Source organism: Panthera tigris, chromosome E3, assembly GCF_018350195.1.
Source record: "Panthera tigris isolate Pti1 chromosome E3, P.tigris_Pti1_mat1.1, whole genome shotgun sequence".
Classification (NCBI taxonomy): Eukaryota; Metazoa; Chordata; class Mammalia; order Carnivora; family Felidae; genus Panthera; species Panthera tigris.
Window position 1 is genome coordinate 30,522,532 of NC_056675.1, and position 15,305 is coordinate 30,537,836.

At 44.3% G+C, this 15,305-nt stretch overlaps 1 protein-coding gene across 2 annotated transcripts in view; it reads right to left on the reverse strand.

The window, feature by feature from the left end:
• The window catches only part of SHISA9 (shisa family member 9), a 277,497-nt gene that overhangs the window by 26,617 nt on the left and 235,575 nt on the right, over window positions 1-15,305 (reverse strand). The window contains exon 3 of one of the 2 annotated variants that reach the window (XM_042971857.1): window positions 629-784. In XM_042971857.1, the coding sequence (XP_042827791.1) occupies window positions 629-784 (156 nt within the window). Of the gene's footprint in view, window positions 1-624; window positions 785-15,305 lie in introns of both variants that reach the window. The other variant, XM_042971856.1, reaches the window with a different exon arrangement.

The window sequence follows — 15,305 nt, forward strand, 5'->3', positions numbered from 1 at the left end:
CTGAAAACTGGGATAATAATTGTGCCCTCCTCTTTGGACCGCTGTGAGAAAAAGAGGCAGGATGTATAAAATGTCCCGTGCAATCGATAAGAACTTGATCAGAACTTAGCACAAGCTCCAGGCTGCGTGCCCAATCCGGAAGAGCAGAAGCGTTCCACTTACTGACTTCACAGAGACAGGGTGACTGCGGGGTGATGGATGCTACCTCCTACAGGGCAAGACACTCGGACACCGGGTGTCCTGGATTCTATGTCCTGGGGATTCACTAGGGCAGATGGTGGACGACGAAGGGGCTGAGGTGTCTGTGGGTCCAGATAAGCCTCCAGGCGCCCTCTGTCCCAGGAAACAGCCCCCACACGTGTCCCTTGCCCAACCCCCACCCTGGCTTGTCATAGGGAAAGCAACTGTTTCACAGTAACCTGGGCCCCAGGTAGAGACATCAAGAATATGTGTGAGAGAGACAGAGAGGGAGATAGAGAAAGAGATGGACAGACAGAGACACAGAGTTCAGGAGACGAGAAGAAGGAAAAGAAAACGAGAAGTAGAACGAAAGAGAGGAGCAGAAAAAACAGTTTGTGGGGGGAGAGAAAAGTACAGAAAAGCAGGGGAGAAAGAGAACAGCACTTACCAACCGCCTTCAAGGAGGCATATTTGTTGAGCTCTTTGCCCGGCGGCTGCTGCTCGTAGGGGTTAGAGATCTGGCCCAGGCTGGGGTACGAATGCGGATGGCCCATCTGCTGGAGCAAAGGGGAGGTGGGCACCGCGTTGTTCATCTGCGTAGCATCTGCAAGCAAGATAACAGGGGGTGGTCACAGACGGGGCGGGACCTTCCTCCCATGCAAAGCAACCTACCCTCGCAGGGTCCCAAATGCCCCACCCTCCTGGGGACACGAGAGCGAGAGCAGCAGGGGATGGGTGAATAAAGGGCAATGGGTGGGCCTAGAACTTTTCATCTCCCCCTGAAATAGATGTGTTAAGGTCCCTACCATTGCAGGGGCTATTTCTGTTATTAAAACTATAGGGGTTCCCCGGGTGGCTCAGCTGGTTGAACGTCCAACTTTGGCTCAGGTCACGCTCTCACGGTTCGTGAGTTGGAGCCCCACATCGGGTTCGCAGAGCCCGCTTTAGATCCTCTGTCCGTCTGCCCCTCCCCCAATCTCGTGCTCTCGCTCAAAAATGAAGAAACATTAAAAAATAAACTATATACAGATGATTAACTTCAGTAACAGTCAAGGAAATGCAAGTCAGAACAATGACGAGAAACCGTTCCTTCGCCAAGAAATTGGCAAACATTGAGTAAGAGGGGGGAGGTACACCGATAGTCGTAAAGATGTGGGAAGTTGTGTGGTCTCATCAACTCACAGTGGGCACGCAATTTGCCATATTTGCGGAAAGGAACATGACAGTGTGTCTTAGAATGTAAAGTGAGTGCATATTTTGACCAAACAATACCACTTCTAGGGAATGAGCCTACAGAAATGACATCAGAATACATGGATATTTGTTCAGAGATGTTCTCTGCACCATTGTCTATAAGGTGAAATATATGCACACACACAGAAACAACATGAGCTCCTAAAATTACAGGAATTCTTGGGGGCACCTGGATGGCCCATGTGACTCTTGATTTCAGCTCAGCTCATGATCCCAGGGTCATGGGATCGAGCCCTGAGTTGGGCTCTGCTTAGAGTATGGACCCTGCTTAAGACTCTCCTTCCCTCCCTCTCTCCCCCTCTGCCCCTCTCCCCCACTTTCTCTCTTATCTTTCTCAAAAAAAATACATATGGGAATTATTAAATTATTGTACATTCATATTACATACACAATATGTACATTCATACAATGGGATATCATGCAGCTTAAAAAAAAGTGTTTAAAATCGAGTTAAACTCTGGGGCACCAGGGTGGCTCAGCCAGGTAAGTCCAGCTCTTGGATTCAGCTCAGGTCATGACCTCACAGTTTCACGAGTTCAAGCCCTGTATCAGGCTCTGCGCTGGCAACTTGGGATTCTCTCTCTCTCCCTCTTTCTGCCCATCCCACACTCGCACTGTCTCTGTCTCTCTCAAAATAAATAAATAAACTTAAAAAAAATCTTACAGAAAGATGTGTTAACTCTACACGTCAACCTGGATAGTTCCTTGGGGCTTATACTGTTAAGGAAGGAAAAAGAAAATGAGAAAGCAATGCAAATAATACAGCATTTTTGGTAAAGAAAATCTGCGTGTTGTAATTTGCAAAGACAGAAAAAAAATATGTAAAGACACATGAGCAGAATACTGACTACGTACAGGAAATGGAATTCACCTGGAGAGGTTCAAGAAGTCGGCTCCGAAGGAATATTCTCTGAGCTGAGACCCAGAAATCCAGATGTGAGTTAAATGTGGGAGGAGGTGGAGGGCAGTAGAAGCGTGTTCCAGGCACGTGCAGAAGAGGGGAGAGGGAGGAGGTGGGGCTGAACAGGCCTGCAGGGCTCACGATGCCTTGTGAAGGGTTTCTGTGTCACCCTGAGAGCAGTGGGAGGGAAGGGGCAAACTCAGATGAGGCACGGAGTCCAGAAGAGGGGGGTTATTGTTCAGTTTCAGGCAGGAAGTGGAGATTCTCTCCAGGTACATGAAGCACTCATGCAGATCCAGATAAACATGGCGGTGGATGCTGGTGCTGCTTTGAAAGATCCCCTTTACCTGGCATATGTGCCCATTTCCCAGCTGCTCTGGAGGGGACTCACAGCTCAGAGCTGGCCCTAGCACCCACTAAGTTATTCTCAGGAACCACCACCCTGGGTTTCGGGTGCTTCATGAACCTCACCCTCAACACCTGAGGTGGCTGGCCACCAGTGTCTGGCTGGCTGACACTAAGGTGCGCAGACCAGCCCCTTGCCTCAAGGTGTGGATAGCTTTATGGACCAATGGATATGCTCCAGAGCTCCCAGGGTTTGGAACAGGGGACAGCATTTTTTTGGGTAAAGGGACAAGACTGTAAATAATTCAGTCTTTATGGGCCACACAGTCTCATTAGGAATACTCTCAACTCCACCCTTGTATCAAGAAAGCAGACACAGACATTATGTCAAATAATGGGTGTGGTTGTATGTCAATAAAACTTAATTTATCAAAACAGGTAGCTGCTAGATTCGATTCAAGGGACATAATTTGACTAACCCTGGTCCAGACTTTACCTGAGACTGACACCCCCATCCGTGTGAGACTCCTTCATCTTACCCATTTTGTTTCTCTCACAACCTGAGAGGGGCGTGTGTGTGTGTGTGTGTGTGTGTGTGTGTGTGTGTGTGTGTGTTGAAGAGCACTCCCTCAGAGTATTATATACCTGAACCCCCTCTCTGAAGTGCTGCTTCTAGACAAGTCAACCCATGACTTCTCTACACGTTATACCCCATGACGTGTATGGAATGCTTGCCTTTAGAAACCAATAAACCCAAATGGAAAGAGGCAGGGATAGCACAGCTGAGACACAGAGATAAGAACATTTTTATCACTGCACAAGCACACAACCCCAAATGCGTAATGGGGATGTGACCGAACATATGCCACGTCGCCCAGCCTCTGCTGGCATGTGAGAAAGTGGGTGTATCCTTCTGCCATAATAGCATTTTGGCTGTGATTCAGCTGGGTCCGGAAGGCTCAAGATAACAAAATAATGGAAATAGGGCTGCATAAGGCATAGCGTTTGTTATGGTGTGGACCCCGAGATCGTCTGACATCTTCCTCTCCAGAGCCACCTGTTAGGGAGGTCAACTTCATCTCGGCACGTCAGGCCAGACATGTTTTGTGCCCAAATGCTGGTCTGGTGGGAGCACTTACTATAAACTCTCAATGTTTGCTGTTTTGGGGGGGGGGGGCGGCTCACACTGTATCTTTTTTAATGGACAGCTACTATTTTTGTGTCTTCAGAACCGCCACTTCCTTCTACATCCTGCTTCATCTGAATTTGGGTCATGTGATGAGCTGCCAATTACGGTGACTGTCTTAGTCTGGGTTTTCCCAGAAGTCACTGAAATAAGGATCCAAGTATGAGCATATCTGGGGGGTGCTCTCAGGAACACCGTAGAAAAGGAGTAAGGGTGGCACAAAAACAGACACTCAGATCAATGGAACAGAAGAGAGGACCCAGAAATGGACGCACAAACGTATGGACAACTAATCTTTGACAAAGCAGGAAAGAATATCCAATGAAATAAAGACTGTCTTTGCAGCAAGTGGTGCTGGCAACACTGAACTGCTACATGCAGAAGAATGAACCTGGACCACTTTCTTACACCATACACAAAAATAAACTCAAAATGGATGAAAGACCTAAATGTAAGACATGAAGCCATCTGAATCCTCAATGAGAAAGCAGGCAAAAACCTCTTTGACCTTGGCCACAGCAACTTCTTACTCAACATGTCTCCGGAGGCAAGGGAAACAAAAGCAAAAATGAACTACTGGGACCTCATCAAAATAAAATATTCTGCACAGCAAAGGAAACAATCAGCAAAACTAAAAGGCAACCAACAGAATGGGAGAAGATATTTGCAAACGACATATCAGATAAAGGGCTAGTAACCAAAATCTCTAAAGAACTTATCAAAATCAACACCCAAAAAACAAATAATCCAGTGAAGAAATGGGCAAAAGACATGAACAGACATTTTTCCAAAGAAGACATCCAGATGGCCAACTGACATATGAAAACATGCTCAACCTCAGTCATCACCAGGGAAACACAAATCAAAACCACAATGAGATACCTCCTCACACCTGTCAGAACAGCTAACGTTAACAACTCAGGCAACAACAGATGTTGGTGAGGATGTGGAGAAAGATGATCTCTTTTGCATTGTTGGTGGAATGCAAACCGGTGCAGCCACTCTGGAAAACAGTATGGAGGTTCCTCAAAAAATTAAAAATAGAACTACCCTATGACCCAGCAATTACACTACTAGGAATTCATCCCAGGGATACAGGTATGCTGTTTCGAAGGGACACATGCACCCCTATGTTTATAGCAGCACTATCTACAATAGGCAAAGTATGGAAAGAGCCCAAATATCCATCAATGGATGAATGGATAAAGAAGATGTGGTATATACATACTATGGAGTATTACTCGGCAATCAAAAAAAATGAATTCTTGCCAATTGCAACAACATGAATGGAACTAGAGGGTATTATGCTAAGCAAAATTAGTCATAGAAAGACAAAAATCATATGACTTGACTCATATGAGGTCTTTAAGAGACAAAACAGATGAACATAAGGGAAGGGGAAAAGTTTTTTTAAAAAAGGGAGGGGGACAAAACAGAAGAGACTCATAAATATGGAGAACAAACAGAGGGTAACTGGAGGGGGTGTGGGGGGGATGGGCTAAATGGGTAAGGGGCATTAAGGAAACTACCCCTGAAATCATTGTTGCACTATATGCTAACTAACTTGGATATAAATTTAAAAAATGAAATAAAATAAAGAAAAAAAGAAAAAAAAAAGAAAAGGAGTAAGGGAGCAAGAAAGGGACGGGAAAACAGACAAAGAGCACAATGCTAAGCAAGGGGCGATTCTAGTAAACTGGAGTTTAATCCCACTTTGGAATGCTGGTAAATGATGTGGAATGCCTGTCTGAGAATTCTATCATTAAGCAAGCCCCTTAGTATTTATATACCAATTCCGGGAATCATGAGTCATCAGTTGAGGGCTGCTTCTGGAAGACAGCAATGCCTCAGCATTTGCAACCCACCATGTTCATGGTCAGAGTGTGCTCTAGCAGGCAAAAAAACTCTTATTCAGACATGTAAGGGCTGGCAGTTGGATATCAGGCCAGTAACTCTCACTTCTGGCCACAGAAGTGAGCACGTGATCAAATCTGACAAATCACAATACCTCCTTCTTCCCACAGTGATTGGGCCAGAAGCAGGCACGTGATCTAGGCTGGACCAATCAGAATACTTCCCTGAATTTTTCTATTTGGAACCTTTGGATTCAAAAATCCAGGAAGCCATGGATTCGAGTTTGAACCTACCAAGTGGAGAATCTCTTTACTGTGAAGGAATAAGGACAACAGGAGCGAAGCAGCGAAGATAGGGAAGGCCCTCCCCTTTTTTTATGTTTATTCTTGAGAAAGAGAGAGAGAGAGCACACACAAGCATGGAGGAGGGCTGCAGAGAGAGAGGGAGACACAGAATCTGAAGCAAGCTCCAGGCTATGAACTATCAGCACAGAGCCCGACTCGGGGCTCAAACTCATGAACTGTGAGATCACGACCTGAACTGAAGTCGATGCTTAACCGAGTGAGCCACCCAGATGCCCCAGGGAAGCCTCTTTCTAATAAGCTAGTATACTTTGGGGTGTATCTCTTGCACTGTATAGTTTGGACTAGTGTAGCTGTCTGGATTTCCTCTGGGAAATGGAACCAACCAGAGGGGAAGTTGCCCATGTGGATGTAAAGCAAGGCCTGGGGATGGTGTTAAGATGATAAAGGCATTGTTCCTGGGTATTCTACAGAAATATAGTGGAAATTTCAAACCGCAAGTGCCCTTACTAGTACATAGAGAATGCCCAAAGCTATTCATAAGCTAATTAACTAATGTCTTTATGGTGGTCGCCTTTTTTTTTTTTTAACCCCTGGAAGTAGATCCCAAACATGAGCCTGTGTAGTTAAAGAGCTGGCCTCTCCCCAGCCCACTGTCCAGTGGGCCCTTTCTCCCATCTCCTTGCTCCCTTGGTTCTAGATCCCACCCACTATGCTCAACTTCCCAGGCCTGCCAGGAGAGATGCAAAACATGTCATTAAAGGAAAAAAAAATCTGTAGAGATGTTCCTCATCACTTGCGACAGCCTTTTATGTTATCCAACAGAATATTTAATATGCCATTATAAAGTATTTGCTGCTGGATGATATCTCCTAAGTCCTGAGCTACCTCAAGGACAGTGAGTAGTTACTTAATGTAAGTGGGCATGACCTAGATGGCCCACCAAAGGGATCCCTCACCAGCCCAAAGTCACATTCCTGCTATCCCATGTAGAACCCTGGGAAGACAGCCATTTTGTGCCTGCTTCCAGGCATCAAATATTCAGAAATATTGAAATCTAGGGGGTGCCGGGGTGGCTCAGTTGGTTATGCATCTGACTTCAGCTCAAGTCACAATCTCCTCATAGTCCGTCCTTGAGTTCAAGCCCCGCATCAGGCTCTGTGCTGACAGCTCAGAGCCTGGAGCCTTCTTCAGATTCTGTGTCTCCCTCTCTCTCTGGCCCTTCGATCACACCCCCCTCGCTTGCACTCAGTCTCTCTCTCTCAAAAATAAATAAATAAACAAACAAATAAATAAATAAATAAACAAACCAACCAACCAACCTAAAAAAAAAAGGCACATACTTAAAAAAAAGAAATCTGGTCTCAGGGCAGCAACGAAAAATTATTAAACGCAGGTGTGACTGGATTTTTTTTAAATGTTATTTTCATTTTACTGAACAGGAAGATGGAAAAGAGCTGGCCACCTAGGTTCCCTGGGAGTTTTCTACAAATATATCCAGCTAAGGAGGAGATACCTAAGTGTAGATGCGAAGGAAGCCCAGTTTGGCATCCAACCAAAATAGAACAATAGGGTGATGGAAGCACAAAGAGTGAGATCTGGGTTATAATCTGCAAATCCTGTCCTTGCCAAGAGAGAGAAGAAAAATAAAAGACATAGATACATAGACAGATAGACAGAATGTAGGTATACGTGTATATGCATATGTATGCGCTTTTTAAATATTCATTTATTTTGAGAAAGAGATGGCGGGGGGGGGGGGGGGCATGGAAGGGCAGAGAGAGAGGGAGAGAGAGAGAATTCCAAGCAGGCTCTGTGCTGAGATCGACGTGGGGCTTGATCTCATGAACTGTGGGATCATGACCTGAGCTGAAATCAAGAGTCAGATACCTAACTGACCAAGCTACCCAGGCACCCCATACATATGTATGTATTTTATGTTATGTAGGTATATGTACACATACATATATATTACTTATGATATATATGTTGATATGTCTATCTCATTTGATTTGCATAGTCATAACCATAGAGAGAATCCAGTTGAACCAACTCTGTCTTGCTCTCAGCCAGATGGTTTCTTTTATAGACCAACTTTGGCCCCAGAGATACCGTTCTAAGTACTTCATACCCCGTGCCGTAAGAAAAACTCTTTGCCGCATTACAGTTTTGCAACTCATCCTGACCCTTATAAACAGCCAACGAGAACTTTCTGTTCTGGGATGCTGTTTTCAGTCAAGACCCTCGGTCAACAAACAAGAAGCTGATGATGTCCCTGTGCTCTCCTTCCTGAGACAGAAGAGGGGCCTTATGTATTAAACAACCGTTTTCAAAGAAGGGTAAGATAGAGCTACTCTAATTGGAAACCTCTGGCTGACTTGCCCCCAGGTAACCGCTGTGGAAATACCATTATACGTGGTATATCTTAGCCACTAAACAGAAAGGAGATAGATGTCATTCAGACAGGGTCAGTTAAGGTAAAAACGCTCCGCGGCAAACGCTAGGATGATGCTGTGGGTTTCTCAGTGTAGAACAGACAAATAACAACTATCAGAAACTGGACCAATGTGGCTCCTATTGGAAGCAAAGCGACACAAGCCAGTCTTTCATGGCACATCACAAGGAAACAGCTGAGAAAGGCACAAGACAGTCAAATGGTGTTGTTTTGTGAAGCATGCATTATATGCCAGTCATTGGTAAAGAATTTCTCATGCACTTTAATTCCCATATCAACCCTATGAGGTAGAGAGCTGCGGACAAAATATCTTTTAAAATAAGGTTTTCGAGGCGTGCCTGGTTGGCTCGGTCGGTTAAAAGTCCAACTTCAGCTCAGGTCAGGATCTTATGGTTCGTGAGTTCAAGCCCTGCATCAGGCTCTGTGCTGCCAGCTCGGAGCCTGGAGACTGCTTTGGATTCTGTGTCTCCCTCTCTCTCTCTCTCTAACCCTTCCCTGCTCATTCTCTCTCTGTCTCTCTCTGTCTCTTTCTCTCTCTCAAATAAACGTGTGAAAAGTTAAAAAAAGTAAAGTTTTTGTTGTAGAACAATCTTAAGAATTATAAAACTATTGCAGAGATGCCATCAGGAGGTCCCACATATACCCCAGATCCAGTTTCCCCTGATAGTAACAGCGTGTGTCGTGTAGTGCGTGTGTTACAAATAATGAACTGATTTGATAAATTACCATCAACACAAGTCCACACTTTCTTCACATGTCCTCAGTTTTTACCTAATGTCCTTTTTCTGTTCCAGAATCTCATCCAATTACCACATTAAAGTGAGTCCCTCATGTTTCCTTAGGTATCTCGTGGCGGTTAGTTTCTTTGACTTTCCTTGTTTTTGATGACTGTGACAGTTTTGAGGAGTACCAGCCAGGTATTTTGTAGAATGGCCCTTGAGAGGAATCTGTCTGATGCTTTTCTCATGACCAGACTGAGGCTGTGGGTTTGGGGGAAGGGAACTGTAGAGATAAAGTGACATTCTCATCATAACCTATCAAGGATACATACTATGATGCCTTACCACTGTTGATGTTAACCTTGATCACCTGCCTGAGGTAGCGTCCATCAAGCTTGTCCACTGTAAAGTTGTTCTACTTTTTTCTTTTTCCATGCTATCCTCTATAAGCCACTTTGCACAACCCACATTTCAGGAGTGGGGAGTTACATTTGACCTCCTCGAGTAAAGAGTATCTACATAAATTATTTAGAATTCTTCAATGTAGGAGATTTGTCTCTTTTCCCACACTTGATTATTCAACCATTTATTTATATCAGTGTGGACACATAGATATGTATGTTATTACTTTGGGTTATAAACCAATACCATGTTGTTTTTTGCTCAAACTGTTCCAGGTCCAGTCATTGGAAACTCTTTCAGTTGGCTCCTGTGTCTCCTTTTTCAGACCCCCACCCCCTGCTCTCTAGCAATATGAGATGCTCCACGTTCATCTTGTATATTCCCTGTCTAGGGCTAGAATCAGCCATCTCTCCAAGGAGCCCTGGTTCTTTTCATTGTAGAATGGTGTTAGCAACCAAGATCTGGGTGCTTCTGGTCTCTCTCTCTCTCTCTCTCTCTCTCTGCGGACAGAGTAAGGAAAACTATGTGTATGTCCTAACTCATAAACTCCGGGATCTACAAATATTTATATATGTAACCATCTGTATCTACCTTAAGCCAAACACATGCATCCTGCTCTCTCCAGCTCTAATCCATGATCCATGGATCATTCTAGGCTCCTCCCCTTGTTTATTTGTAATCTTTCACCCCAACGAGAAACATGGCTCCCATCATCCGCCATCCATTGACTGAGTTGTTAAGTCCAATATCCATGTCTAGCAATACCAGAATCATTATCCCATATCCCCCTGGGAAACAACTTTATCAATTACAGCACAGTCTAAGGACAATGGATTTCTCAAGTTATTAAAGTGTTTTTCTCTTTTTGTCTTCCTAAGAGCATCATGGCCCATGGCATCCACATGCCTGGGTAATGCTGGGGAATTGGGATTTATTACAGAAGGACCACAAAGAAAAATAATCATTATGGATGGCATCAATCAATGATGGAGATGGTGAAGATACACTTACATACATGATACGCACAGAGGTGTTATTAGGTACGAGGCACTATTCTGTATACGAACTAATCCAGTCACTCCAAGAATCTCTGTGAGATACTATTATTAACCCCACTTTGCAGAGGAGGAAACCAAGACAGAGAGAGGCTTTGTAACTTGCCCAAAGTTATACCATTTATATACAGCAGAGCTATGCTGTGTTCCTGGCCATCTGCCTCTAGAATCTGCGTTCTTGACCACTTCCTTTTGGCTTTAAGGGAGTTAAATTCAAATGTTTGACATTCAAAAAATTATTTTGTAGCCAGACAACAATACAATTTTAAGTCATGTGACTGACTTTGGAAATTGGTAGGTTTTTATTCCTTTCTCACCACTCTTTGTTTTTCTTTCTTTTTTTTTTTTTCTTAGTTTTTAAAGTTTTATTTTGAATTCCGGACAGTTGACGTATATTAGTTTCAGGTGTGCAATACAGTGATTCAACCCTTCCATATATCACCCAATGCCCATCACAAGTGCACTCCTTAATCCCTGTGACCTGTTTCACCCATCCCCCTAGATACTGTCCCTCTGGTAACCATCAGTTTGTACTCTATGGTTAAGACTCTGTTTCTTGGTTTGGCTCTCTCTTTCTCTTTTTTCCCCTGCCTTTGATTGTTTTTGTTGGTTTCTTAAATGCCACATGAGTGAAATCATATGGCATTTGTCTTTCTCTAGGCTAACTTACTTCATTTAGCATAATATACTCTAGGTCCATTTATATTGTCACAAATGACAAGATTTCATTCTTTCTAATGGCTGAATAATATCCCATTACACACATTCACACACCTCACTTCTTCTTTATCCATTCATCTATCAATGGGCACTTGGGCTGCTTCCATAATTTGGGCACTGTAAATAATGCTGCAATAAACACAGGGGACCATGTATGCCTGTAAATCAGTGTATCCCTTTGAAATAGCCAATAGTGCAATTATTGGATTGTAGGGTAGTTCTATGTCTAACATTTTGAGGAACTTCCATACCTTTCTCTCTGCTCTTCAGCATATGGAGGTCTGGACTTGGTAGATAAGACCACAGAGTTTTTGTCAAGGGTAGACCAGGGAAGAAATGGGATAAGAAGCCTGCCTTCTCTGATTCTAGGGAATTGAGAAAATGAAAAGGAGAGAGAGAGAGAGATGAAAGAATGTCACTCAACTTTCTCTCTTTGGTCTTCAGACCCAGGTTGGGATGGAGAATGATGAATGAGGAAAATGCTGACGGCAGGGATCTCTTGTCTCACTCTGGGAGGATCTCACAGGGAAGAAGCGCTAAGCTGTCAGGGGGTAGCTGAGCCAGTTAAGAAATGGAGTGGTATGATCTGACTACCAGATGCCTAAATTGACCTTCCTCAATGACCCTCACATCCCATAGCGCTTGAGGGCAGGAATCTCGCCAGAGAACCTCTCATTGTAGGGCAGGGGGGTTCCACACATAGATCGTTTCCTTCCACTTGATTCTACTCTCCTTTCTCTCCCAAGCAAGACAGTTAGCACGGGCCAACTCAGACAGAAGTCACACACCCACAAAGGCCAAATAGAAAAGCACGTTAACCACATAAAAAACAGATTTCTCTGCCTATCACAATCCTGTTTTACATACAAGGAAATCAAAGCCCAGAGAGATTGAGGTGCTTGCCCAGAGTCACACAGTATGTTAGTAACTATCAGGATTTGATCCCAGCTTTGTCAGATGGCAGAACAGGTGTTTCCTCCATTAAGTTAGGCTGCCCCTAGCTGGGACTAGAAGAAACTACTGTCTCAGCATGGAGCCTCCTCTATGGGGAGAGACTCTTGGGTCTTAAGTATCTTCCCTCTTTTTTAAAGAAAAAAATTTTAACATTTATCTATTTTTTGAGAGACAGAGCATAAGAGGGGGGGATGCAGAGAGAGGGAGACACAGAATCCAAAGTAGGCTCCAGGCTCTGAGTTCTCAGAACAGAGCCCAACGCAGGGCTTGAACCCATTAACTGTGAGATCATTACCTTAAATGAAGTCGGACGCTTAACCAACTGAGCTACCCAGGCATCACAAGTATCTTCCCTCTTGTAAAATTTCCTACTCAGACCCGTAAACCACTAGCCAGATCTTGTGTCTTTTTGCTTCCCTTTCTAACAGAGAATGGAACTTGTGTTATACCCAAGGAGTGAGCAGGCCTCGCCACCCCCTGCCCATCCTGAGAATCCCTTACTGCCTTGTGGAATGTGCCTGTGCTCTGACCTCTCCAACTTGCTCACCCATCCATCCCTCCTCATATATTTGAGTGTCTGCGGTGGGCCAGGCATTGAACTTGGCAGACAAGTCCTAGCTCTTGTACCACTTACTAAATAGAGGAACTAATTAGGGAAACATTTCCCAAGGTTTTTTCAACACCCATGAGGTTGCCTGGCCTGCGAGGCCATGTTGGTCCTGACCGGCATTGTACTTCAGATGAACCTCATGCTCCCCAACACATTCTCTGTGCCTCCTCATAATGACTCGACATAATGAAAAAGGAATGGAATTCTGACTCAGTCAGCTCTGGGCTCAAATTCTGGCTCTTCCCTTTCCCAATAGCATCACTGGGTATGTTATCATGCCTGTCTGAGCCTCAGTCTTCTCAGCTCTATAATAGGGACATAAAAGCATCCTCTTAGGCGTGGGGGACTTCATGGAGACTGCATGTACACAATCCTCAGCATTGCCCCTGAAATAGAGTAACCATCCCACATATTCTAGCCAAAGCTTTATTGCCTCCAATTGTCCAGTAAACAAAGAAAACATGATGGGGTGGCCACAGAAAGAGACCCTCTCTCGACTCAGGATTCCTGGACATGTTCCCGATCATTCAGTTGACTCGGAAAAGGACAAATGAGAGAGAATAGGCAAGAGATGTTCCTGCGGGGGGCCAGTTGCACCGGTAATTCTCTTAACAACAACAAAAAAGAGAATGCATGTTCATAAATCATAGCAGAGCTCTGGCTTTTAGCTCTGTTTTCCTTTCTATCATTCCCAAACCTTTATGCCCAGTATCCTTTTAAAGAGAAAAACCCGAAAATTATAGTTTGAAACACCATGTGGATTTTTCTATGGCCGAAAGCAAGCAAAAAAAAAAAAAAAATCAAATCAAATCCAACTCAAAATTACCCCGAATTTGCCAAAAAAGAACATAGCAGGTGAGCCTCTCACCAGAAAAGGTTTATGTAGAACGAGAATTAAATCCATCTTATTGAAATTTGGTGGCAGAGAGACCAGCAGGGATTTGCAATGGAGGGAAAAAAATGCACATATATCATTGTAAAACCTTTGGTAAATGAGGCATTTGTGGTGCCCATGGGTTTATACCTCTAAGCATGCAAAACATTTTTTTCTTATTTTGACCATTTGGGATGGGACTATTTTAAAAGTGGAGTTGTTAAATATTTGTTTAATGTTCCTTTTGCCAGTTTTTATGCAGGCCCTGGCGGGGGAGGGGGCAGCAGAGATTCATTTCAAATCTCAGGTTGTGCCCCAAGGAGATGACAGTCTAGGATAGGAGGCAGAACAAGAACAACGCAAGGGACACAGAGGACCGTTAAGACCAGCATGGTTAGGTGCGCCTGGGTCACTCGGTTGAGCATCTGACTCTTGATTTCAGCTCAGGTCATGATCTCAGGGTTTGGGAGATCACCCCCCATGTAGGGCTCTGTGCTGACAGTGTGGAGCCTGCTTGGGATTCTCTCTCTCTGCCCCTCCCCTGCTCTCTCTCTTTACATATATAATTATATAAATATAATAAATAAACTTTATACACACACACACACACACACACACACATATGCATAAAGACTAGTATGGTCTTTATAGACCAGTACAGTGCCATAATACAGCAAAACACAGAGTCCCATGACAGCGCAAGGGACAGGGTACCTCGCTCAGTTTTAGAAGGAAGAAGACCTTCATCTACACTTTGAGAAAGAGAGATTGTCAAAGACAGTAACTAGAGGACCATGTTGGAAATAGCATCAGGAGCACAATCTAGAAACTACCATTTACTGGTATTGCTTCTGCAATGGGACATCTCCAAGGTGGGTTAACTCACCACCAATAGCTTAGCATCATTATAATACCAACATCTGCTTATGTGAACAGCAGCCATTCCCCAAGGTCAAGTTCATGAGCCCATCTAATGGTGTATATGCCCCTTCCTTCAATAGCCCAGGGAGCCATAGTTGCTTCTTTTTTGCTCCTTGTACTCTTCTCCTCCCCCGGCATCCTTCTCCTCCCAATTCCACCTCTATTTAGTACTTTTCTTTTCCCTTCCACCATGGCTAGTCTTTGACCAGCTGCATGGTGAGCTGCGGCCTGTCCTCTTGGACTTCATTATTTCTAGTCCAAATGTGTTGTGGGATTAGAAACTAATCCCAAAGGGTGCCTGGGTGGCTCAGTTGACCTGGTTTCAACTCAGGTCATGATTTCATGGTTCGTGAGATGGAGCCCCATGCTGGGCTCCACAATGAGCATGGAATCTGCTTGGGATTCTCTCTCTCTGCCCCTCCCCTGCTTGTGCGCTCTCGCTCTCACTCTCTCTCTCTCTGTCTCCCTCTCAAAAATAAATAAATAAGCATTAAAAAACAAAAGAAACTAGAGGGGCATCTGGGTGGCTCAGTTGGTTAAGTTCCGCCTTTGGCTCAGGTCATGATCTCACAG